Source organism: Hippocampus comes, unplaced genomic scaffold (assembly GCF_001891065.2).
Source record: "Hippocampus comes isolate QL1 unplaced genomic scaffold, H_comes_QL1_v1.1 scaffold166, whole genome shotgun sequence".
Classification (NCBI taxonomy): domain Eukaryota; kingdom Metazoa; phylum Chordata; class Actinopteri; order Syngnathiformes; family Syngnathidae; genus Hippocampus; species Hippocampus comes.
Window position 1 is genome coordinate 74,384 of NW_017805452.1, and position 24,363 is coordinate 98,746.

The following is a 24,363-nucleotide window of genomic DNA, read 5'->3' on the forward strand; positions in this document are numbered from 1 at the left end:
GAAACTGAGGCTACACCTAAGACATGTTTATGTTGTTTTTGTAACGTTTTGGATTACAGTTCAACATTAAGCACAAATGCAAGATGTACTGACATAAGGAATCGGTGGATGGATTGGCGAGTACTCACACATAAGTACCTGAACTTGTACTTGGTGAAGGGAAGTGTTATGCCCACGTACTGTGAAAAACTCAAGTCAGACACATAGGAAATTGACTTGCATGTCGAGTTACTCTGTTGTGAATTTTGTCAAACACATCGGCCATTTTGCAAAACAATCGGACATTAAAAAAAAAGGTCATATTCAGGTTATTTTTCAATTGTGCATTTTTAGCCATGTGTCCAGACTCTTCACTGTGACTCCTCGTCGTTTCTTGAGCATTTAAGCCCCGAAAGAAGTCGCTTCCCCCGAGTGCACCACCTCCTAATATTACCCGCTTATTATAATACATGTAAATAAACTCAAATAAATGAGCGCGTTTCCCTGGGCAGGTTGGCTTGCCTCAACTCCTCCAAAGTTCTCAGTTTAACGTCACCGTTGATCACTCACACCAAATGCGCCCGGGGCTAGCCGAGCATGATGCAAATGATTGTTCATGAACGTTCCCTTCCCGGGCGTGTGTTGAACAAAACCCACGGCGAGTTGGGACGGAGCCTCTCAGGCGCCATCGTCTGCGGCCACTTTCCCTTGGAGAAGTTGGTGAGTTAGCGTGCTAGCGATCGTTAGCCGTAGAAGCTAAGCACTCTTGTTTTTTTTCCTCCCTCTGAGTAGAGCACCAACAAATGTATTAAGTTGGAAGGTAAAGTTTAAAAAGGTGAACATATGTACTCACCCGAATCCCCCGGGGTCTTCATTGCGGTCGTCGGTGGACTTCTTGGCTCACTTTTCCCGTCGAGTGCTAACTTTTCCCCTGGGCTTAGTTCGTTAGCCACGTTAGCCTCTCGGTCCTCCCGTGTTGTTCTCACCGAGTGGCCCCGAAAAAAAAGCAGCGTCTCCTCGGCTTCTTTCACCCTCAATCCTCGCTTGAATAACTTTGGTTCACTTTCTGCTCGCTGCTGGAAAACTTTTACGAGCCGCTTTGAAGGGTTTTTCTTCATGCGGGGAAAAGTTGCCCCGTGTCGCCTCAGACGGAATCCGGTAGGCAGGCCGAAAGTTGGGGGGCGGGCGGCGAGTGCCGAGGGCTCGCTTGATGGGAGCGAAGGAATGGTGAAGAAGCGTCGGCGAGCCTACAGTGTGAATCGGCTTGTGGGAACGACGTCGCGTGGTCCACTTGTGCTCCACATCATCGTCATCCTCCTCCTCCTCCTCCTCCGCGTCTTCTTCTTCCTCCACACCCTCGGCCCAAACGGCGGCGCTGCTCGGAGAAACAAACGTAACCAAGTCAACTCTTCTTTCTGTGCGCTGCCTTTCTCCGGCGCACTTTTTCTTTTTCCACTCACGGGAGCGCCCCCGGGCCCCCTCCTCTTCTTCTTCTGTCGGGTGTCGTGTTTCGCTCCCCCCTTCTGCCACACGGGGCCGCCCACGCGCACCCACGGCGGGAGGAGGCGGGGGAGAAAATCAACGCCCACTTGTTGCCAAAAGATCGTCGTTCTTTGGATTTCAATGACATTCTGTGTGATTTAACAAATTTTCAAGGCCCCCACCCCGAAAACTCGACAGAAGTTGGAATATTATTTGTTCTGACATATACTGGACTCGATTAACCCAGTGAAATTCACGGCAAGAGCATGCATGGCAAACGGGTGCCCCCGTAATTTACAATGAGTGTATTGTGCGAGTCTGTGTGAGGAAACATGGACCAAAGTAACGCACGTGAACGCGAAGGAGCAAGTAATCTAAAAGAAGACGGTCCATGTGGCATCTGTCCTCGCCCACTTGGAGTAGGGATGTCGGGTAAGATTACGTTTTCTCCTGATGCTTCTGTAAAAGATGTGACAGCGGTCTGAAAAATATTAAAAGGTCTTTGCATTTAAAATCATAAAAAGTAGACCATGTTCGCAAGTCAAACGGGCAAAGTTATAGATTTGAATGACAATAGTGTACTGTCACACTTTGTGTCAATCGGCGATCTCGGACCAAGTGCGTTCGATCGTGAGGCGCCACCGGGTTCTGTTTCGTTGCTATAGAAACCAGGAAGTGTTTAGCGGCAAAAGATGGGGAAGTAGGTGAGGAGGGAAGAGCCAATCAGCATCTGTGTATCTGTCTTTCCATCCATCCATCCATCCATTCTGCATGTGAAGTTTGTTGGGGAATGAGTGCCGGCAGTCAGACATTTCACGATGATTGTCGCCGACACGACATCGGCCTCGTCACTTGTTACAGCACAGCCACGTCTTCTGTGAGCGTCCTACTCGCCGCCTCCTCGGCAGAGGGAGGGAGGGGGCTCCATCTTCATCCTCTCACCTCCCACTTTACTCCCCACACTTGGCTCAGCCGCGCACGCCTCGCCTCCTTCAAGTCGGCCCTTGCAACCCCCGGTTGATAATCACCTCGTCTTATGCCTCACTGCTTTCGTATTCTTCACTTCTTTCTCCTCCTTTTGCTCTTTGCGTCCTCTTTCTCTGCTCTTTTTCTTCACCGATGACCATTTTCCCAAATTCCTTCTCGGGACCTCACGTCTTCACCTCCCTTCTACTCACTTCGTGGTAAACTTCTATTTATTCCTTCCTCACCTCTTGAACAAGAACTTCGACTGGCTTCCTCCTCACCTACTTTTGTTTTTCTTTCTTTAGGGGATCACATTTTCTCCTCAACTGTTTTTGTTACTTGTTCACCTCCTCTTGCACCTCACTTCGAATTGTTTCTCACCACTGTTCGATTCTCACCTCTTGTTCCTCACTTCCATAAACCCCCCGCCCCTCTCTTCTTTAGTTCCTCTTGCTCCTCATCCCTTTCCCTCCCAATTTGCTCACCTCATCTTGCCCCTTACTTCCTCTTTCTCTTCCCCTCCGAATGCTCCTCACCTAGCCTACTTCGTCACCTCTTTTTCTCCATCTCCTGTTGGCACACTTCCATTTTTCCCCTCACCTCCTTTTGCTCCTCATCCACTTTTTCCCCCCTCTCATCTCAATTCTTTTTGCCCACCCCCAGCGCCTCTTGCTTCTCATGTTTTTTTTTTCCCCTTACAGGGAAAAGCAGAGCGCAGTATGAATAAGTTGCCATGAACAAGTTGCAACATGCTTGCTGCACCTCCTTTCCCCTATAAAACGTGTATAAACGTGACAGCCGCAAAGCTTTTTAGAGCAACCGTGAAACATCATCTCATGAAACATCAAAATGATTTCAAATGACATCCGCACTTGACCCCTTTTGAGGTTAACGGAGTACCTAAAAGAGAGAAAAGAAAAAAAAAACTTAATCGTGCTTGTGTCAATATTGAATCGTATTGTTCGTTTTGAGTAAAACTCGACTGACTGGAAACTGAGCAGGCTTTCTGGGAATTATCGAAATCGTGACAAAAATATCATGCAAATTTGGAAATATTTGCTTTTTATTGCCGGCAAGAGTTTAAGCATGTCAGCTTGATACGCAAACAAGACAAAGAATGGACCGGGACTGCTCAACAACATCAGGATACAGGGGAGGTGTACCTAATGAAGTGTCCAATGAGTGTATCTTGGAATGCAGAAAGGCAGAGAATGGGACTGGGGGTGAGTTTCAAGGTTCAAGGGAGTGTCGGGGGGGCTGGGTGGGGCTCAAGCCTGTGTCTGCGGCGTGGACACTCCTCGCTCTGCATGTGAAAGCGTCGGCCACATGAGGCCAGCGGGGCGTCCGAAGGGCAGCATACATGTGAATTGGTGCGAATTTGATCAACGCACTTCATTACGGACGTGCTAATCAGCTCCATCAGGATGCGGGAGCCGGCAATTACAAAGTATTATTCACTATTTCAGACAGTCACCTCAAAAAAATTTTCTTTTGGTTGGTCCAAAGAGTTTGCTCCATTGGAAATCATGGAGAAAAAAAAAACATCTAGTCCACCATCAAGCTGAGGAAAATAAGCAAAGCTATAAGCAAAGCATGAAGAAAAAATTATCTGAGATTGTAGTTTTGAAGATTTAATTTTGGGTTTTTTTTCCCCATGTTTTTAATGAAGGATTTTTTTTAAAGTTTTTTTTTTAATTATTTTATTTTAATCAGGTGCCACACCTAAGCAGTGCCAAGCAACCCTGTAATTGGCAGTGGCTTTACCCCCATCCCCCCCTCCATCAGCATAGAGTCAACACACACACACACACACACACACACACACACACACACACACACACACACGCACACACGCACACACTCACACTCGTGACAGTAGATGTCAGCCCGCCTGCAGGGGAAAGTTTCTTGCTCTTGTTTTGGGTTTCTTCCGCCCATAACTGCCTTCCTCCATGATGACATGTTTGATGAAGGAGCCCCGTTGTCTGTCTCTTCTCAGGTCACATGATCAGATAATACGGGAAGGGGGGCGGCGGCGTACGAGGAGACCAACACCAAGGGCAAGTGGAACGGACGGAGTAAATGGGGGAGTGTTGGAGGGCGGGGGGTTGAAAGGGTCCTTTGTGATCAAAAGGCTTGTTTATTTTCTCGGTTGCAATGGCAAGCTGGCATCCACTGGCGAATGTAACGTGACCCACACGTGCTAACGCCGCCACCGCCGCGTTTGTTAACGTTTGATATTGCCCATCTTAAATATGAAATAGATGTTGCTTTGAAAGCGGCCGGCTAATTGGCTAACGGTTAGCCTGTCACAATTAACCCTTTCATGCACCCTGTAACCTGATCACATGATAAGCTGTCCACTGTAGCAACCGCTGTCCCTCAAAGGGTTTAAAGGACAAAAGTCAAATGCGCATTATGAAGTCTGTCGAGCAACAAGTGACCACTCCAGAGACTCAAGAGTGATTGGCTTAAATTAGAATTTCATCTGAAACTTGAATCCACGAATACTACAGTTTGATCATGTTAATAAGTCAAGAAGGGGGTTTCAGTAAAATGTATCCCATAATCCATAGAAACAACCGATTCTATGTCAAAACAAATGCTGAAGAAACGTTTCTTTTAATTCAACTAATTTACAGAAATTCCGAACTCAAACAGGAAGTGACGCTGCATATGATGTGTGAAGGACATTTGTGGCGTGTAAAAGTGACATTCCAGCAGTGGGGAATGCTAAGTGTCATCTGAGTGTTTCAGTTCGTGTGTGTGTGTGTGTGTGTGTGTGTGTGTGTGTGTGTGTGTAAGCTGTACAATGTAGTAGCCGCTGTCCCTGAAAGGGTTAAATGATTATATCTGAAAAGTAATTAAAAAAAACTAATAACTGGAAGAGGTCTCTCTCTCGTCTCTGTTGCTCTCTCTCACAACATGCCACGCTTTTTGGGATGTGAAAGATCAACATCTTGGATCGGGCTAAATCCGGTAAGACGTTGCACCCGCACGCACACACCCACACTGTCACTCGTCTGCATGCGCACATGCGTGCGCATGATTTGAGTCAACATGCAGGATTTAGTGGGATGTCCAGGGTGATCATCTGGGCTGAGGCTATTTCCTGGAAAAAGTTTCATTGTCAGAGAAACACACACACACGCTCATCTGCATGTTGGCGGATGTGTGTGTGCACCCGTTCCAAATCTCTAAATCAGGATTGTCGGGATGTACAAGACGACCATCCCAGATGAGGCTAATTCCTGGAAGACACTTCACTCGCTTACACACACACACACACACACACACACACACACACACACACACAGATATCCGCAGACTCACAGTCAGACATGGACGATGTGCGGCAAATTTCACTTTTTCCACACTTTCAGTTTTAAATGTTTGGACGGACCGAAGTCTTTTGTTGGGTTTTCAATCTTTCCCTGCAGTGAGCAAGCATGCACGAACGAGTGAGCGCATGTGTGTGCATATGCACCCGTTTAGAAGAGTGGCGCAAAGATATCACATGTAGGGTGGAGTAGGGTGGGCTTGGATGGTCTGTGACTTGGCCTGCCTTGTATTTGCGTAGGTTTGGCTCTACACGTGTGTGTGTGTGTGTGTGTGTGTGTGTGTGTGTGTGTGTGTGTGTGTGTGTGTGGTGTGTGTTTGCGGGGCTGGTGCGTCTATAGGCCACTGTGTCTATGAAGCCTCTTGTTTTTGGCTGCGATGGCAACAGACATCACAGTGGGACCGCCGTGGTCACAACCCTCGCCAATCTGCAGCCCGCCGTCCCGCCGCAAGAAGGAGGATGGGGATGAAAAGGGGGAGGATGTCAAAGGAAGGGTGCAGGAGACGATGAACGTGGAGGAAAAAGCGAGGAGGGGTCCAGAAAAAAAAATCTATCTATCTATACACACACATGCATCTTTGCGCTTTCACAACAGCTGCAGCAGTAACAAAGCACTTCACTTAACATCTCACATAAAAATAACCATAATACAAACAGAACACATCAAATTAAAGAATGAAGATAAGTTGGAGTAGAACAAAGAAGGGGACGAAGGTTACAAGAGAATCGTGAGATTAAGGGGAGGAGAAATGAAAAGGAGAAGAGAGAAAATGACGGCCATCTATCTGCATAGCACAGCAATCCCCACCGAACATCCAAACATGGCCCAAAATGCCATCAGAGCGCCTACAGTCACACGTCGCAACTTGTTCAAAACAATCAGCCACTCACTCGGGACTGAGTGAGCGGACATTTTGTTGCTTCTTGTTGCTCCGCAAGCCAAGCAAAACTGTTAACACAATTTACATATGAAACAAATGCGCGTGGATACACGGCACGCGCGCGCACCCGAGTGCAGAATGAGCCAGCACGCCACAAACACTCATTGACATGCACCGCAAGAAGACACACACACACACACACACACACACACACACACACACACACACACACACACACACACACACACACACACACGACAAAATCGTCTCCATTCCAACACTCACTCACAAACACGAGCACGTTATCCTCTCTTACATACACACACAGGCTGCTAGTGTCCCATTCAAGCATACACCCCCCCCCCCAAACACACATTTTATTGTACAGTATATGGCAGGTGTACCTCATGAAGCGTCCAATGAGAGTTCAGTTGCATCTCTAAAAAAAAGGTCCTGATTTAAAAAAAAAAGAAAAAAGTAATACATGGACAAAAATGTAAATGTACATTTAAAAATGAGGCTGATAAAAAATACTTTAGTGAGCTCAGTGATAAATGACGAAAGTGAACATGAAAAAAGTGTCACGAAAAAGCGAAAAGATGGTCGGGCCACTTTCCCGCCAACTGGCTTTAAGCGCCTTTATGGCTTTTTTCTTTTAAACAAGAGCGTCCCCTGGTGAGAAAAGGCCACATTTCAACCTTTTTATTTCAAGTAAACGCTCTTTCATTTAACGTAAGACCAGAAGAAATATTATGGTTGTATTTTATAAATACATCATAAAAAAGTTTAATGTCATTTACATATCCTACAATTAGTTACACTTAACCATAGCTTGGGTTTTTAAAGTATTTCTTTTAATACTTTCAATGTAAATATTAAATATAATCGGAACACGAATCAAGTGTGAAAATGTGTATATTTAATGGTAGTAGTTAACATTAAATATATAGTATTAAAATACAGACTCCTGAAATAATCCGATTTTTACTTAAATGAGCTATAAACAAGCAAAGGAGAACAAAAAGCCCTCAATATTCAGTCATGAAGCGAGTAGGATGAGTCACGTTGCGTATGAAAAATGCCTCACACACGCATTTCACCTCCAAAGGGGACTCGGCTCACCTCTGCTTGATACTTGCCGCCTAAGAGATCCATTTACAAGGGCTCACATTGGCTCAATATGCGTGTGCGCCGAAATCCTGTCGACTTGCAGTTCCGACCCACTTGTTGCCAGAAGAGACGCTGACTGGAAGCACGCACACACATGAATGAGGGCCACCCAGAATGAGGCCAAGTGGGACCACCCCAACACTGGCAGCATTCTATCACCACGGTGCTCCTAAGTACACAAAGTGCGCACACACACACACACACGCACACACACACACACACACACACACACGCACGCACGCACGCACGCACGCACGCACGCACCTGGCTTGTTTTGCACCCTGGGCGAGACATACTTTTGCAAATACACGCCGACTGTATATATTTATACAGGCCTACATACATATCCTCCTTCATATCAATGTCTATAAGAGATTATTTGAATTAGCATAGAGCCATGTTTAGCATTCAAACGTTCCACAAGGATGCAATACTGTTTACTCAATCCCTCGACTATAACTTCGTAAACTTGCTGCACTGGTTGAGTTACAAAACGCGTGTCACTGTCTAATGGTTAATGTAAGCTTATGTTGTATTATTAATTATCATTTTATGTTTGAGCATCATATTATTTCATGTTAAGATGACCTAAACTACATTATTTTGTTTAATAATTGCTTAGACATGTTTTTATGTTGATAGCTTCTGATTGGCTGTTGAAGTCAGGGAAGCAGGAAGTGATTTTAGTTGCCAAGACGGTGTTTCTCGATCGTGCTGCGGTGCAGACGTCCTTTCAATAAAGCTGTGTTCAAACGGAGTCCACCTCTCCTTTTGCCGTTTCGTAAAGTAGAGGCATCCATTAAAAACAACGAACCACTCAACTTAAATTAATAGCTTGACAGGAAGCCTCGAATTCTAAAAGTTGCTAAAAAAACAAACAGCAGCAACTAACAAACAACTAAAAGTACAAAAACAGTGTTCTTTTGGGGTTAGGTAGTGGGTAGCAACAAATTAGCAGGAGGCTAATAAATGATGCACAATTCGGTGAACGTCATTCATAGCTGCATACCTTTATCTTTCACCCTTTTCTCCTCTTCTTAATTTGGACACCTGATAGGTTTTTTTGGGAGCGTTTTTCCATTTGTGTTAGTCGTCATCACCTTTTCCATCAGTGCGAGTGACAAACACTAAGGTCCGTTTGACGTAATGTAAACAAACACGTCGACGGGAGGGAGCAGATTCGTATTTTTTCCCTCTCCTCAATTTCCGATAGTACATTAAAAATAGCTACGAGTCTCTGTTTGTTTCATTAGTTATTACGAAATGCAATTTATTCGGGGACAGAAATTTGTGTTGTGTGACCTGGGGGATCATGTCAGCGGTGGGCTTCTATCCCCCGCCGGCCCGTCCCCCTCCCTCCTTTTTTTACCTCTCACAGCTCCTGCAGTCGCAAGTTGACGAATGTTCTGAAAATATTTACATTTATGTTGCGAATAAATGTAACGGATACACAGACACACAATCCATTGGATGGCTTGCTCTCTAAACAGCAACTTGGCGTGTCGGGCGCAATTTGTCGAAAATAATTTACCGATTTGACGAGGATTTAAATGAGCGGGGGCATACAGAAATCCCGCCCCCCCCCCCCCCCCCCGGGGCGTTCGTACGCACCCACACACACGGGCACAGAAGTGTATTGTTGCAAAAGCTGGAGGACAAAGCAGGTGGGGATTCATCTTTCATCCAGATGCAAAAGTCCAAAGGGGTCCCAAATGTTAAGCTTCAGTCAGAACCTGACGAATCCAACTGGAACCCTTCGAGGCCCGAATGTTGCAGCATTTGGGACTGCGCTTGTTGCTCTCAGGCCTGACGTCTCTCATGCAGACATCTCAGTTCGGAGCGCTAACACTATAAATTATCCACGAAGGTCCGAGAGGCTGCGGGGGGGAACGTCGAGTTGTCGGACAGAAAGCGCCAAACTCAGAAATCTGACGATATTGTCATGTCGCCGGCGGCACAGAATACAACCAACAAAAGTTTGGCCGTACCGCTGAAGCGTCAGGGATTTAACACTTGGGCAGGACAGTCAGGACGATGGAGGTTTGGATCTAAGCAACGGGCCAGCACCTAATCAGGTTGCTGGGATGTTATTCTCGAGGACGATTGCAATTTCTTCATCATATTAACTCGCCGAACCGTCGCACGGACTTTCAGGGGTTCTGGTTAGTTTTAGGATCCCGCTAAATGAACAAACACAAAGAGTCGGGACATGTGGTCTTTGGTCTAAATCCGAACTTTATTCCTAACACTTACAGGTTTGCTTGGACCCACCCACCCACTCCCCAGAAACAACAGGCACACACATGCGATGCGTTCATGGACGCCGCAGAAATTCGTACAGGAGAACGTCCTAGTTGAAAAACAGTAGCATCAGGAATGAGAAAGATCTCGAAGCTTCCAGAGCGGCCTTTGTTTACATCATCATCATCTTCATCATCAATCATCATAAATAGAAACGCAGGAATCTACATTACAAGAAACGATAGATCGAGTGGAGTTCTTTGGTTTTTACTATTGAGGTTTTTTTTTTTGCTGTCCTCTCATTTAACTTTGGATTGAAGCTGCATGCTCGGAAAAAAAAAAAATGTAAAAAACGAGGACTAGCCAGTGAAACTTAAGACGAACGTGTTTGGACACGAAGGCGTCCTGAAGGTTTTACTACTGAAAACTTTGGTAAGTTGACTTCCGCTCCTGAGTTCACGCCGGTCGTTAAAGCTAAAACATTTTATTTGGTTTTCACGAGCGAAAAATGCGAGGTAAATGTCATCTGAGGACGTCGCAAAGCTTTTCTACCCACGAAATGGATGGAGGAAAAAAAAAATCCAAAAAACAAGTCAAAACGTTCATTGAGCCGCTTGCTTCATGACACAATTTCATTAAAAAAAACTTTTTGGAGGGGCGGTTTCGAACTAAATGCTTATCAAATCAAAAGACGGTGTACAATCACAACCACTTTTTTGACTAAGACGTGTTGAGTTTTTATACAAAATCTTCCAAAATTTCAGAGTGACTAAAGTTTTTAGTGACAGAACTCGGTCATAGAGCTTGGAACATTCCCAGAGTAATTTTGTCGAATTTTTGTCAAAAAACTCCATCTGAATTTAGTTCAATTGACTTTTTAAATGTAACCTGCATGTACTTTTGTGATCAAAATTAGCCATACCACCAAAGAATATGATTTTTTTTCTTGACAATTTCTCATACATCAACTGCTAATTTGTGAGAAAATCCAACAAAATTGCAGAGTGAGAAAATTTCGGAATTCAAACTTCTTCACGGGAGAATTTAGGAGGACTTTGTACAAAAACTCAACAATAATTAGAAAGGGGGGAAAAAAGACATTCTTAAGCAATATGCATTTTCATACCAAACCAAAATGTATTTGGCTTTGCGTCTATGCCATGTTTGTGGGTTTTGCCTTTGGGTTTATTATTATTATTATTTTTTTTTTTTGGTAAACTAAATTCTCTTTAAGATCCTGTCTGGATGCAAAAAAAGCTTCCCAACAAGCCCTGGGAAACCATCACGTTTTAAATAGAATGCAATAAATACATAAAAATAAATACAAAAAAAAATCTTTCACCAAATAAGATAAAGGTACAAAGGGACATTTTATACAGTAAATACAAATATGTTTCTGTGTAAAGCTTTTTGGTATTTTTCCTCCGACGAGAACCAGCAAGAACATTCTTCCTTGACAATCATCATCATCATCATCGCTGTGATGATTCCTTTTTTTTTCCTAATCATTTTTTATTAGGGCCAGACCAAGTCATCGGCCGATATTACTCCTTTAAATATTCGCAAAAAATGTAGTTCAAAAATTTGATTCAAATACGGATCTCCCACCCAAAAAATCAGCCAATTTTTGACAACTGTTTTCTTCTGTTGTAAAGTGAAATGCCGAAAAGACAAAATTGTAAAACTGTCAAATGCTTTTTTTTTTGTCGACAGCATTATGGCACCAAAAAAAGTTACTATATTCATGACATACTTTTTTTTTTTTCATCATTGGCCATCGGAATATTCTTCCGCGATATATCGGAAACGGACTAAAACAGAATCCTTATCGGTCAGGCCCTAATAAAAAGTACTTCATCACAGCATCCCTTCCTTCTCTTTGCGATGATGACAAAACAGTGTTGCCCGTGATGATAATGAGCTCCTCCATGTTCTTATGACTCAGCAAAAACTTATCGTCGTTAGTTGGAGGGAACATGAGCCACGCAAGCATCCGCACAAACACGCAAACTCAGCCAGTCTTGCAGTTTGTGCGTGGGTTTGTTTGGTTTGTTCTATTTGGTTCACATCTACGTCGCAAAACGTTTGGGTTTGTTTCGCTTTTGGCTTTTGTTTTCTTTTTCTTCCCATTCTACGTTTTTTTTTTTTTTTGTTGTTTTAATTGTTTGTTGTGGGAAGCTACATCTTCACACTTTTCACCACTCATCAATAAATCACAAGTAAAAGATATGAAAATAGGTAGGACGTCACCAACCCTCCCCTCACGTACCCCCTTATTTTGCCCTCCACTCCCGCATATCAAGTCATGAGACAAATCCCATACATCATCGACAAAAAAAAAACACCATGAAGAAGCCAAAGAAAAAAACCGTGGGGAGGTGGGGGTGGGGGGGGGGGGATAGACTTTTCTCAGAGTCACACGAGTCCAGGTAACATCAAAATGGGAAGGGGGGTGGATTGTGTTTGAGTGCGTCCACATGAGATCAACACACGCACGCACACACACACACACGCACACACACGCACACACACACACACACACACAACACACACACACACACACACACACACACACACACACACACACACACACACACACACACACAAATCTCCCCCCCTGACTCCCACCTGCTCAACTCTTTGTTCCTATTTGGTTTCGGGGTGTCAGTCACTCAACTTTTTGCTTTGTGTATTAGTTTTTTGTTGTTGTTTTTTTTTGGTTGTTGTTTTCCTGCTCCCAGCGCACCTATTCACCTTCCCCTTTAACCCCCTGCAGCTTCTCCGCCTCCTCATCTACTTTTTGGTCCTTTGATGCGAAGATCTTTGGGGACAAAGTGAAGGCGGGACGGATGGGAGGAAGGGATGGAGGGCAGGGCAGTGCTTCATCTCCTCCTCCTCCTCTTCTTCAATTTGGGCGTGTGTGCGTGTGTATGTGTGTTTGTGGTCTCATTCGAGACGGCGGCTGCCACAGGCCAGACTTTGGTATCCGAGAGTGACGGTCTGCTGGGTGATGATGAAGGTGATGATGGAGATGATGAAGTATGGAGGCCATTGTGGAGAAATAAATCAATAAATAAACAATAAATAAATAAATAAGGACAAGGCCCGGCGTTTGCCTGTAGGATGCGCCCTTGCACGAAAACTTTGGTTTGAGCAAACTTCCTGCTGCTAGTGATGGAGGCGATGAATTTCCTGATCGAGCGTTTGTTGTTTTTTTTTTTTTTTGGTTTGGCACAGAAAATATAAGGCAAGTGGAAAACAACAACAAGTGGATGTTTGATAAACGCATCCCATGTGGACAGGTGGGGTTTAGTTAGTAAAGAAACGTGGCTTTGGAGTTTTGTGGTTCGGAGTGTTTGGCCTGTTTTATTGCCGCTTCACTTCTCTTTGATCAACTTGACTTGTAAACCGGGATTCAAAGGCTGCAATTCTTGAATTTGAAATCAAATGTCAAGACTTGTGTCTTCTGAAAATAAGGCAAGCTAACGACAGCAGTTGGGAGTTCAATAAATGCATCGTATTGGGGCAAGTGGGCAAGATTAAAGAGAAAGTTGTTGAGGGCTTTTTTGTTGTTGTTGTTGTTGCTTTGTTTGTAAACTGGATGATTAAAGAGAAAGTTGTTGGGGGCTTTTTTGTTGTTGTTGTTGTTGTTGCTTTGTTTGTAAACTGGAATGCTTCAGTGAAAAATCCAAGGCAGAAATTTCAAAATCTGTTCCATCCTGGACCATGTCCTGTCACATCCAAAAAGTTTTGATGTAGTCTGTTGATTCCTTGTTGTGTCCTTGTCGACGGCAGTTTGCATCCTGCCTGCGTATCCATCGGTTAAGGGCTAGCTTTAAACGTTATCTATCCAGAATCATTTGGAATAATTCCGACATTTAGCGTCCCATCACGCACGCAGTTTGGCGGCAATCGTGGAAGTAGTGTTTGCATTTAGAGCAAACCAGGTGCTAAACCCCACCCGTCTGCTGCTCCTGGTGGTGAAAACAAGCGGTGTGTTGGCGAGGTAGACCGTTCGGCATGTAAACGTCACGCTACGTGTCACGACGAGCGAGGAGTCAGTGAAATCAATTCAAATCGTTCTGAGTAATGAAATGGGAATGCGTGAAAATGGAGTCGGGATGTATCGGAAACGCGATCCAGGGTGGATCGGAATGCAAACGTCTAAAGCTTTTCTCTCCGTTTCTTTTTTTTTTTTTTGTTCGTCTTTTTCTATTTGGTTTTGAGTTTTTGGTATTTGTAGATTTTGGTTTTTGGTGTTGTTGCCTCCCATCATGCACTTGGTCTATTTCCTGACACTCCTCAGCTCCATGTGGTTTTTGTTTTTTTGGTTTCGAGTCGCCTCTTCCTATTCTCTGCCACCTCGCCATCCCGCTTCGTCCTCTGTGTACATTTTTGGGGTTTGGGAGGACGTTGGCGAGGTCGAGAGATGGCTTTGGTTGAAAAGCGACGCTTTTAAAGCTTGCTGTCCCCGCCCCCTTTTTCTCTGATAGGTTGTCACTCAGCCATAGCCCCGCCCAGGGGTGGAGGCGAGGCTTCGCTGAAGGAACAGAACGAGGCGGGGCTGGAACAGGGTGAGTCATCGGGGCACGAAGGCGGGCCCAGGAGGTGGGCCGCGCTGGCGGGCGGCGACTGGGCGAAGGCGAGCCGGGGGGCTCCCCCCGCTGGGCCGCTCACCAGCCCCATGGTGGGTGGGGATGCCGTTGCCATGGAGATAGAGCCCGTTGCCATGGGCAGGAGGGTCGGGCGGTTGAGGAAGAGCGAGGGGCGCATTGAGGCGGGTAACCCACCAGGGCCGCCGCTCAGAATCATGTGACCCGCACCTGCCTCCATGATTGACAGCTGACCACCGCTTGCTGCCAGTGCTGTTGGCAGGGTAGAGAGGACAATGTAGGAAGTGAAGAAGGAGGGGAGGGAAGAAAGAAGGAAGGACAGGGGGAAGGAAGGAAGTGAGCGAGGAAAATAAGGAAGGAAGGAAGCAAAAGAGTGAGGATGGTAGGAAGGAAGGAACGAGGAACAGAAGGAATAAGGGAAGAACGAGGGAAGGAAGAAGTGAAGAGGAAGAGAAGAAATGAAGGACAGGAGGAAGGAAGAAAGAAAGAAGGGATGGAGGGAAGGAAAGAGATAAGAAAGGAGGAAGGAGGGAAGCAAGAGGGAAGCAAGGTGGAAAAAAAGATGGAACAAAGGAGGGGAAGGAGGAAGGAATGTCGAAAAGAGGGGAAGGATGGCCCGAAAGAAAGAAAGGTGTGGAGAGAGGGAAAGAGGTAAAAAGACAACATGTTAAAGAGAGTTTAGGAGACACCTGAATGGTGATCAGAAGAAAAAAGGAAACAATTTTTCCAAGTCTGAATAATCACTAATGACGCCATTGCATATCCTCTATTCAGGGTTTGAGTTTCTAGTTAGCACTCGCGACATGACAAAAATGCGAGCCCTGCTCCGATCCTCCACATCATCCCTTCATTTGGTTTTCCCTGCAGGAGGTCGCTTCAAAGAGAGCTCCGCCGCAAAACCTCCTTTGTGAGGCCTCATTGATTTGGAGGGAGCGCAGAGGACTTCTTTAGCCAGCGGTGTGCGGATTTGAGACTTTGATTCAGCCTAACCACAACACAACGTTCAATGTGCACACAATGGGTGAAGATACGATACACACGCGCGCACACATGCACGTTTTTGTTGACGACTTAATTTCTATTTCTATTATAGTAATAGGAAGCAAAAGAAGCGGGATTTGTATATAGTGGAACATACAGTTCACTAGAAAGTCAATTACAATTCTTCGCCACCAGGGGGTAAAATACTACTCAAAATAAATACATAAGGAAGACTGTCACAATTAAGGGACTCAGTAAGCTGCAGTAAAAGGATTAAAGTTGACATGCACCGTCGGTTACCTCACCGCAGAATTGCAACACACTGGATCAACGTCACCTTTGAGAGACGTCCGCTTTTGCATTTGAACTCTCCAAATCTTTTTGGGTGGTTGTTAATTACTCCATGATTTTTGTTTTTCACGGCAGGGGCTGGTCCCTCACCTTTACGATCCACTGTCTACGGTAACACCCACCTTGCATGGTAGCCAGCGGATTGCTGCCCATGAGCGCCTGGTTCATCCCTGTGCTTACTCCCATCATCGTGTTCCTAAGAGACGGGTGCGAAAACGTTTTGTCTTGTTTTTGTTCACTCCGTGTGCAATTAACGCAAGCCTGCAACAACAAGCCTGGCAAATGTTTGTGAGACTCACCCAGTATTGAGGCCGTGAGCCCCTAGACCCGGAGGGGCGGGGCTGGCTGTGCTATGAGGGGGTGGAGTCAAAGAAGAGGAAGTGGACCCTGCTGCCACGGAGGTCACGGGCGATGGTGACAAAGTGGCAGCTAGAAGGGAGACGGCAATAAGATTAAAAATGAGGAGATACTATGCAGGGAGCTGACACACAGAATCAACACAGATGTGGTTGTGTTGTTGGACTCCAGGAAACACAAATGGACCTGTTGTATTCCAGGAAACAATCTGTATTGTAGGAGATTGACATCTACTGCACTTGTGTTGTTGGTCTCCAGGAAATAGACAGGGACAATGTTGTGTTGTTTGATGTGACATATTGCGTTGCTAGGCTCCAGTACGTACTGGAGACATTGTCATCTACTCTTGTGTTGTTGGGCGGCAGGAAATGGACATGTTGTTGTTGTTGTGTAGCGTCTAATAATGCGTAATGTTTTGGCAGACTGTCATCTGTCTGTTGTCTGATTACGGAGAAGAGACGACATGTCACAGAGTGGAAATCACCAAAGTGTCTTATGTTGTCTGATTACAGAGAAGAGACGAAATGTCACAGAGTGGAAATCACCAAAGTGTCTTATGTGTCACTCACAACACAATGTTGACTCACGCTCAGAGAAGTCATTGGACTCCTCAGCGTTTCATCAGGAAAAACACAAAGACATGATCGCATTTTTCATTTCGCTGACAGGCAGGCTTGTGTGGGCCCGGCTTTAATAAGAACGCACAAACGTCAATTACTGCTCACCAGAAGTGGGTACCTGAGTCACACGAATGAACCCCGGCTAGACTCAAGTTGCCAATTTTAGGCCTAGGGACTTGCTCACCCAAAACCAATGACAGCCTTTCTTTGACTTCCGATTCGATATTCATGAAATATCAATTTCTACATACACACACAAATACCGTATTGGCCCGAATATATGAAGGCCCTGATTATAAGACGACCCCCTCTTTTTCAAGACTCAAGTTTGAAAAAAGACTTTTTGAACACCAAATTAATTTTTATACAGAAAATAATTACAGCACATCTGAAACAAATGATTATAACAATATATTTGAGAGAAAAACATGTTATTTTGCCTCATTCAAATATAAAGTGCAATCACATTCAAAAATGAATGGCTTCTGGTTTTTGAAATGTAAATTACATCATAACTTCTCCTCAGCTGCCAGTTAACCTGGCCGATCTTCGACCCACTTTTCTCCAGATTGTCGCTACGTTTCTCCATTTTCTGTTATCTCTTCTATTATTTTCTTCTCTTTTCCTTCTTACCGCTATTTTTTCATTTTTCGTCTTCGTGCTACCGCTATTTTTATTTTTATTCTTCCTGGCAGGGGTTCACTTTGGCCATGGGATTCAAGTTCAGCATTCGCTTCAATGATATCTGGCGCCATCTAGCGTCCTGAATGGGTATAACGTCTAGACCCCGAATATAAGACGCCCCCCACTTTTTCAGTCTTATTTCAATGCAAAAAACACCGTCTTATATTCGGGCCAATACGGTACAACATACACACATAAAGTCATGACTTGACTTGTGACTTGCTCCCACACATCTGCTGCTCACCTGTTGTGCTGAGGCTGCTGCTGCCCTGAGACACGCCTGGACTGGATATCTGCTAAAATAAAGAATGGCGTGGGTGAAAACTAAAATCGGGGAATGATGGCGACGAAAAGGTGGGCCGCACAAGGGTACCATGTGCGGGCTACAGCAGGGGGCTTTGTGCGTGACAGCGGGCGAGGTCTGGCCGGGCAGCGGCGGCGTGCTGCTGCTGGCTGGGTTGATACGCTTCTCCTTCTGCCGCCGGTTGCAGAACCACACGCGGATCACCTCCTTCTCCATGTTGAGCTGCTCGGCCATCAGCAGGATCTCCTCCGAGGTAGGCTTCTGGTTCTGAGACCGCATGGCGAACGGCTTGAGTCCACAAACGAAGTGTGCGGTGCGACAGGACAGGACAAACACGCGTGCTCTTACCGCGCTGAAGTTGCGCTCGAGTGCGACGCGCACATTGGTCTCGATGCTGGTGCGCTTCTTCCGGCGTCGGCCTGCTAGACCCTCCAAGCCCAGCAGTGGGGAGGAGATGGAAGAGGGGCTGGGCAGCATGCTGTCCACTGCCATGGTCTCTGCAGAGCAAATGAGAAAATCCACAAAGGGGCTGATGGAAATTTTTATGGCAGGCCATCAAATTTTGCCGCCAAATAATAACGAAATCTAATTCCTCATCTCAAGTCTGTCGATAAGGTTTAACACCTAAAAAATGTCAATTCAAATACACTTTCGATGTCTTTTCAGACATGGCTTCTTGAAAATTTTTTTGTGGGTCTACTCATGAACACCATGCTGACCAAACGCCACCTTTGTCTGTTGAACTGGCTTCTGAACAGAATTTTCCAAAGGTTTCAGGGGGTTAATTTTAGTTAGCGCTGTGCATGAGACCTGAACCGAGGTGAAGTGAGCGAGTGTTCACCTGCATCCCCGAGCCACTTCTCAAGCAGAGGCTTGAGCTTGCACATGTTCTTGAAGCTCAGGTTGAGGGCCTCAAAACGCGAGATGGTGGTCTGGCTGAAGTCGTTGCCGTACAGTTTGCCCATGGCGACGCCCACGTCGCCCTGGGGGTAACACACACACACACACACACACACACACACACACACACACACACACACACACACACTCAGAACATCTGAGTCGCATAGACACGCGCAAAGATGCACACAAACATACTAATGGACACACACACACACACACACACACACGCACACGCACACACACACACGCACATGCACACACACAAACAGTGTTTTCACATCACACTCCCGAAGTGGGCTTAACGTAGTACCTGTGTGAATCCCAGCTTGATGCGGCGCTGCTTGAACGTGCGAGCAAATTGTTCCAGCTCCTCCAGGTCGCTGGGCTCCTCTCCCAGGTGGCCAACGTGGCCCCCGGCCGTCAAGGCTGAGTTCAGGGAGGCCGCCATGGCGCCACCCGAGCCCGATGAGGACCCCACTGCAGTTAAGGCCGCCCCTGCGCTCATGCCGCTGACGCCCGTGGACGCGGTCGGGGCGGTGATGCGTCCACTCGCATCGCTGCTCTTCTCCCTCTGCCAGAAGTGACACAAGTGGGAGTAAGGGCCATGTACTAATATGCTCTTTGACCTCACTAGTAGGACAACCGTGTTCCGAGTGAGGCAAAGCTGCAGTAGTTCACAAATGCATGAATAAACAAAGACATCGAACACATGCGGAAATGGCTTTCCATATGCATTTGCTTAGTTCTGTGAATTATTCTGAATGCAAAGCGGGTAGCAGAATGTGAAGCGTCAAGCTTAAAGTGGCGTATGGATGCGCCGACACACATTGGCCAAGTCGTACTGCATATTTACAATCTGCTGCTTCGAGTGCCACTGCGTGCACGCAGGGGAGAAAGTAAATGAGCGTGGTGCCGGTCAACGTTATGCATGACGCGAGCTCAATTTGGCCATCCTGGTGGCCGGCCGGGTTCATGATGCAACCTGATAGTGAATGTGGCTAAACGCGCCTGATACAACTCCTCCAACATGGACGTGTTTGCTGTCGTGCATTCCTGATGCAAAGCTGCAGATGCAAATGTGTCCTAACTCAGAGAAACTGTTAGGGCATTAAGATGCATACAAGATACACCAGTCGTCGAGCATAAGCAACACCAACTTTATATTAGCTTGCAGCAGACGTGCACATTTTCAGCATGACGTCTCTGATCCACTGGTAAAAGGACACTTTGATCCTCTCCTCTTTCATCTATAACTGCTTCAGACCACAAAGTGTATGCAGGAAAGTGGTGAAGATTGCACGACTGTCTGTGTCCTATGTGTTGTGTTATTTTTGTTATTTTGACTTCAAGATGGCGCCGCGTGAGTGGCTGCCTTTCCAGCAGCTCCTATATTTTGTTGTTCTACTTCTTCCATTCATAACTTTGCTGCTGTGAATTGGGAATTTCTCCATTGCGAGACTAATAAAGGTTTTCTTATCTTATCTTATCTTATACTTGTAATCTTATGAGTTTGTCGATGCAATTCTTCGATTTTAATCTTTTAGAGCAGGGGTGTCAAACTCATTTTTGTCGCGGGCCGCATTATAGTTACCGGTTCCCTTGGAGGGCCATTATGACTGTGAAACCATATAAGGAAGTCAAGAATAATGGTTTATTCAACTATAGTTGAATAATGAGGGTTTTGGTCACAAGAAAACGTACAATAGCTCTCTTATACATTATGTATGAGAATTTGAAATTTTGGGAAAAATTTTAGCAAGCATCACAGAAATCAGCATGTTTGATTTGCTTTCGCGGGCCACATCAAATGATGTGGAGGACCACATCTGGCCCCCGGGCCTTGAGTTTGACACCTGTGTTTTAGAGTGAATATAAAAAGATCAAATGCCAGGTTTTTCTTATTATCAAAAAGGGACATCACTTGTGAGCACCCACTGAAAAGTTAAAAAAAAAAAAAAAATCAGCTGCCCACACCAGTTTCAATGACACTAAACCGGGTGACCATGTCTATCATAATAGAACACACACCAGAAAAGTGAACAGTGAACAGAAAGTTGGCAATTTTGATTTCAAGTAGCTTTTGGGGTGAATTCCAGGGTTCCTACTTTGCCGAACCAGAGATTTTGCCCACACTGCCAAACAAGGACCAACAACAGCCCGCATGGCCCTTTAGCTGCTCACCTGCGATTGGAGGCCCAGACGGGGCGTCGTCGTCAACAGCCCCGCCGTGCTTTGCTGAGGTAGCTGGATAAGATTTGGTGTGGAGAGCAAAGCTGAGATGGGAAACAGCAACAAAAACATTCAATGAAGCCGCAAAACGCTTCCTTCATTCAGAAAGTGACAAGTAACCCATCATATCTTCAACAGCTCTTGTTCCAGCAGTTATTGCGCAGTTTACCTTGTTGCTGCTGTTGCTGAGTCTGGGAAGGTGGCTGCGACAGGAGGAACTGGGCCGGGGACTGAAGCGGGTGCCCCGGCATGAGAACCAGCTGCTGGAGTTGGAGCAGCTGCTGGATGTCCTGCAAGACCACAAAACCTTGACGACACTTGTACCAACTGAATTTCCCTGACAGGCCGGCAGGACCTTCTTTCATATTTGCGTTGGGACGCTGTGTTTTGCTGCTGGTACCTGCGCCGTGAGCTGGATTGGCTGAGAGAGGGCCAGCTGAGGCGGTGGAGGAGGAGCTTGGACAGTCATTTCTTGTTTGACGGCTTGCTGCTGCTGCTGCTGCTGCTGAGATGTTTGGCTCTGCTGTTGCTGCTGCTGCTGTTGTTGTTGTTGGTGGTGGTGGTGCTGCTGGGCGGCGGCGTGAGCGGCGTTGGTCTGCTGGACAGCAGCGGCCAGAAGCTGAGCTTGGGCCTGCTGCAGGAGCAGCTGTTGCTGGGCCGGCAGGAGTGCGGCCAGCTGCCACGATCAAACAAAACACAGAAAATGAAGCCAGGAAAAGCAAAAATCCGAGTTCCAAATTTAACTGACTCCCCTGCCCCTCATTTATCTTAAAAAGAAAAAATCCCCGCCCCCTTCACAAAAATCTACTTTTCCCCTTTGTTCACAGAAATATCACACGACTTGATTTGTCTTGACAAATAAACGGAAGTGAATCGATAAAAGTCAATGAATATCCCAGCTCGAGCTTGCTTTTGCTCCAACGGATATGGTTCCTCACCCCCGCCAGCTGACTGCCGGCCAGCATCAGCTGCGTGTGGTGGTGCTGCGCCTGCGCTTGTGCCTGCTGCTGCTGCTGCTGCTGAGAAGATGGCGGCACGGTGCTGCGGGTCATTTCACAACTCTCTTCCGCCTTCACCTGACAAGAAAAAAAAAAAACACATTTGTAGGGCATTTGTAGAGGAGTCAGAAAATGTTAAATATGCAAGTTAATTATGCGAATGAATTACATGATTAATATGCATTATTCATAGTTAATGGCACTATCATTCAATCATTATTTGATTAAATGAAAATGGCAAATATGTAAAAATGCTCATCTTACTTTTCATTTGTTCTGATTAATGACACTACAGTACAGGAATTATTTAATTAGATAAAGGAATGAAAATACTTTTTTTGTTTGTTTTTAGCTTTTAGGAAAAAAACTAATACATGCCTCAATGAATTCAAAAAAATTGAGCAGCCTATACTTTGCCCAGCTCTTACGTAGAAATAAGAGTAATACATATTCATTTATTTATCATACATATTCATATATGTATTTTATTATTATATTGGTTTACATTAATATACATATTTTGCAATATATATTTTACTAGCTTTTTTTAGCATTAAGGGACCAAGTTTTATATTAGCCATTAAAGACACGGCATCCCCGCTTCATACGTTCATACACACACCTTGCTGGTTGGTGTGGGCAAGAGGCTGAACGGGCTGCTTTCCATCGGCTGAAACTTGTGGAAGAAAAAAAAAAAGGTGAAAAATGTATTTTAAAAAAATACAAAGTAATCAATACAATAATATTAAATAATTACACAATTTCAGAAAAAACATAACCAGCACTATTGAGAAAAACAAAAAAAAAAACAACGGCATTGAATTTTGCATCTGGAGAAAGCAAGTTCATGGTCATATTTATCCACAAGAAAAAAAAAATCCTTACATTAAAAAAATGCTGACTAACCTGCTCGTCTGGACTGTTTCTGTCTGAGTCTGAAACATATATAGGATGTACAATGATAGGAGGTAAGAAACAAGGGAAAAAAAAAAAAAACAGCAAACGGGATCATTTCTGGGTACCTGAGCCGTCACCGGGATAGTCCGGCCCGGCTTTCTCCTCCTCTGCTTTGGACATCCTGATATCTGCCAGGAACACAAATAAAAAAGATGGAAAAGTGAAGAAAAAAAGGGGGGGGGACCCCCCCAACGGATTCCGTTGTTTAAAGCACATCCCTGCTGATGTGCACTGCTTACACTAATAACACGGCCATGAACGGAAAGGCAGCGCGGTCAATGTTGTCAAAAATTCGGCTGCTCTATTTAAACAAGGCAAAGAAAGGCAGCTTTATTTATATAAAGCATTTCACATATAAGGATAATTCAATGTGCTTCACAGAGTGAAAAGTACATTAATAAGCAACTACAAATAAGAGTTAAAGAAATTTCAAGGCTAAGCAAAGAAAAAAAACATTTTTAAAATGATTAAATCTTAATTTACTAAGAAAGGACTTATTTGCATATTTTATTCATTTTTTTATTTTGAAAGTCCTATCAGCCAGCCCGACAGGAAACAATTCGGAGTCTCCACGTCAATGAAACGAATGGACTGTCACGCTTCAAATAAACAAACAAACGTGACGTTAAACGGCGACGTTGCCGAGGCAGAGTGTTGGCGTTGACGACCGATTGCGGCGACCTCCGAGAACAAGGCCGTGATCGCCGGGACAAGGACGGCGACGAAGGAAGTGCTTACTCCAGCATGGCCCATTACTCAACCGTTTGCCTCCAACGCTTTCTCTTGGATTTCAGTTCCCTGGAAATGATGCACAACCTCAAAAGAATTTTTTGGAAAATCGCATTTCTGTATCTTTACGCGACGCTCGATGGCGTGCCGTGACACCTTCCTCACGTAATACATATATATTTATATAATTTACAATTATCATAACGTTTGGGAAATTACAGACGCCTGTGAAATGTGTGGCTCGGTGCTGCAGGTGCACAAGTGTGCCACAAAGTGTTATAACAAAAATGCCTAAATTGACATTTATAGTGAGACTGGAAACATAAAGGATTCATCTGTTTTCTGGGGGTCCTGCCTGCATGTGTGTGTGTGTGTCATGGGATGGCTGGAGGGGTCCTAAACTGGCCTCTCGACATCCTCTTTTGTTGCCCACCCACCCGGCCTAAGTTATGCCTGTCAGGGCCCCATGACAGACGGTGTGTGGGTTCGTTTGTGTGTGTGTGTGGGTGGGTGTGAAGGGGGAGGGGCCATGGGCAACTCCGCTTGGCGTGTGGAGGTCAGAGTTCATGCACATGGTC

At 45.3% G+C, this 24,363-nt stretch overlaps 2 protein-coding genes across 5 annotated transcripts in view; both read right to left on the bottom strand.

Annotated features, from left to right (window-relative positions):
• The window catches only part of erf (Ets2 repressor factor), a 29,107-nt gene extending 21,213 nt beyond the window's left edge, over window positions 1–7,894 (bottom strand). The window contains exons 1-2 of one of the 3 annotated variants that reach the window (XM_019874164.1): window positions 7,771–7,894; window positions 833–1,354 (exon numbers count right to left, since the gene is read on the bottom strand). In XM_019874164.1, the coding sequence (XP_019729723.1) occupies window positions 833–1,097 (265 nt within the window). In that variant the 5' untranslated portion in view covers window positions 1,098–1,354; window positions 7,771–7,894. Of the gene's footprint in view, window positions 1–832; window positions 1,564–7,770 lie in introns of those variants that run through there. The other 2 variants (XM_019874165.1, XM_019874163.1) reach the window with 2 other exon arrangements.
• A 6,487-nt stretch (window positions 7,895–14,381) lies between these two features.
• Window positions 14,382–24,363, bottom strand: part of LOC109518391 (POU domain, class 2, transcription factor 2-like) — a 48,051-nt gene continuing 38,069 nt past the window's right edge. The window contains exons 4-18 of one of the 2 annotated variants that reach the window (XM_019874205.1): window positions 23,122–23,184; window positions 23,006–23,034; window positions 22,722–22,775; window positions 22,040–22,177; window positions 21,502–21,777; window positions 21,271–21,391; window positions 21,054–21,145; window positions 19,183–19,443; window positions 18,811–18,952; window positions 18,318–18,466; window positions 18,039–18,236; window positions 17,910–17,958; window positions 16,304–16,433; window positions 16,127–16,200; window positions 14,382–14,924 (exon numbers count right to left, since the gene is read on the bottom strand). In XM_019874205.1, the coding sequence (XP_019729764.1) occupies window positions 14,557–14,924; window positions 16,127–16,200; window positions 16,304–16,433; window positions 17,910–17,958; window positions 18,039–18,236; window positions 18,318–18,466; window positions 18,811–18,952; window positions 19,183–19,443; window positions 21,054–21,145; window positions 21,271–21,391; window positions 21,502–21,777; window positions 22,040–22,177; window positions 22,722–22,775; window positions 23,006–23,034; window positions 23,122–23,184 (2,144 nt within the window). In that variant the 3' untranslated portion in view covers window positions 14,382–14,556. Of the gene's footprint in view, window positions 14,925–16,126; window positions 16,201–16,303; window positions 16,434–17,909; window positions 17,962–18,038; window positions 18,237–18,317; window positions 18,467–18,810; window positions 18,953–19,182; window positions 19,444–21,053; window positions 21,146–21,270; window positions 21,392–21,501; window positions 21,778–22,039; window positions 22,178–22,721; window positions 22,776–23,005; window positions 23,035–23,121; window positions 23,185–24,363 lie in introns of both variants that reach the window. The other variant, XM_019874204.1, reaches the window with a different exon arrangement.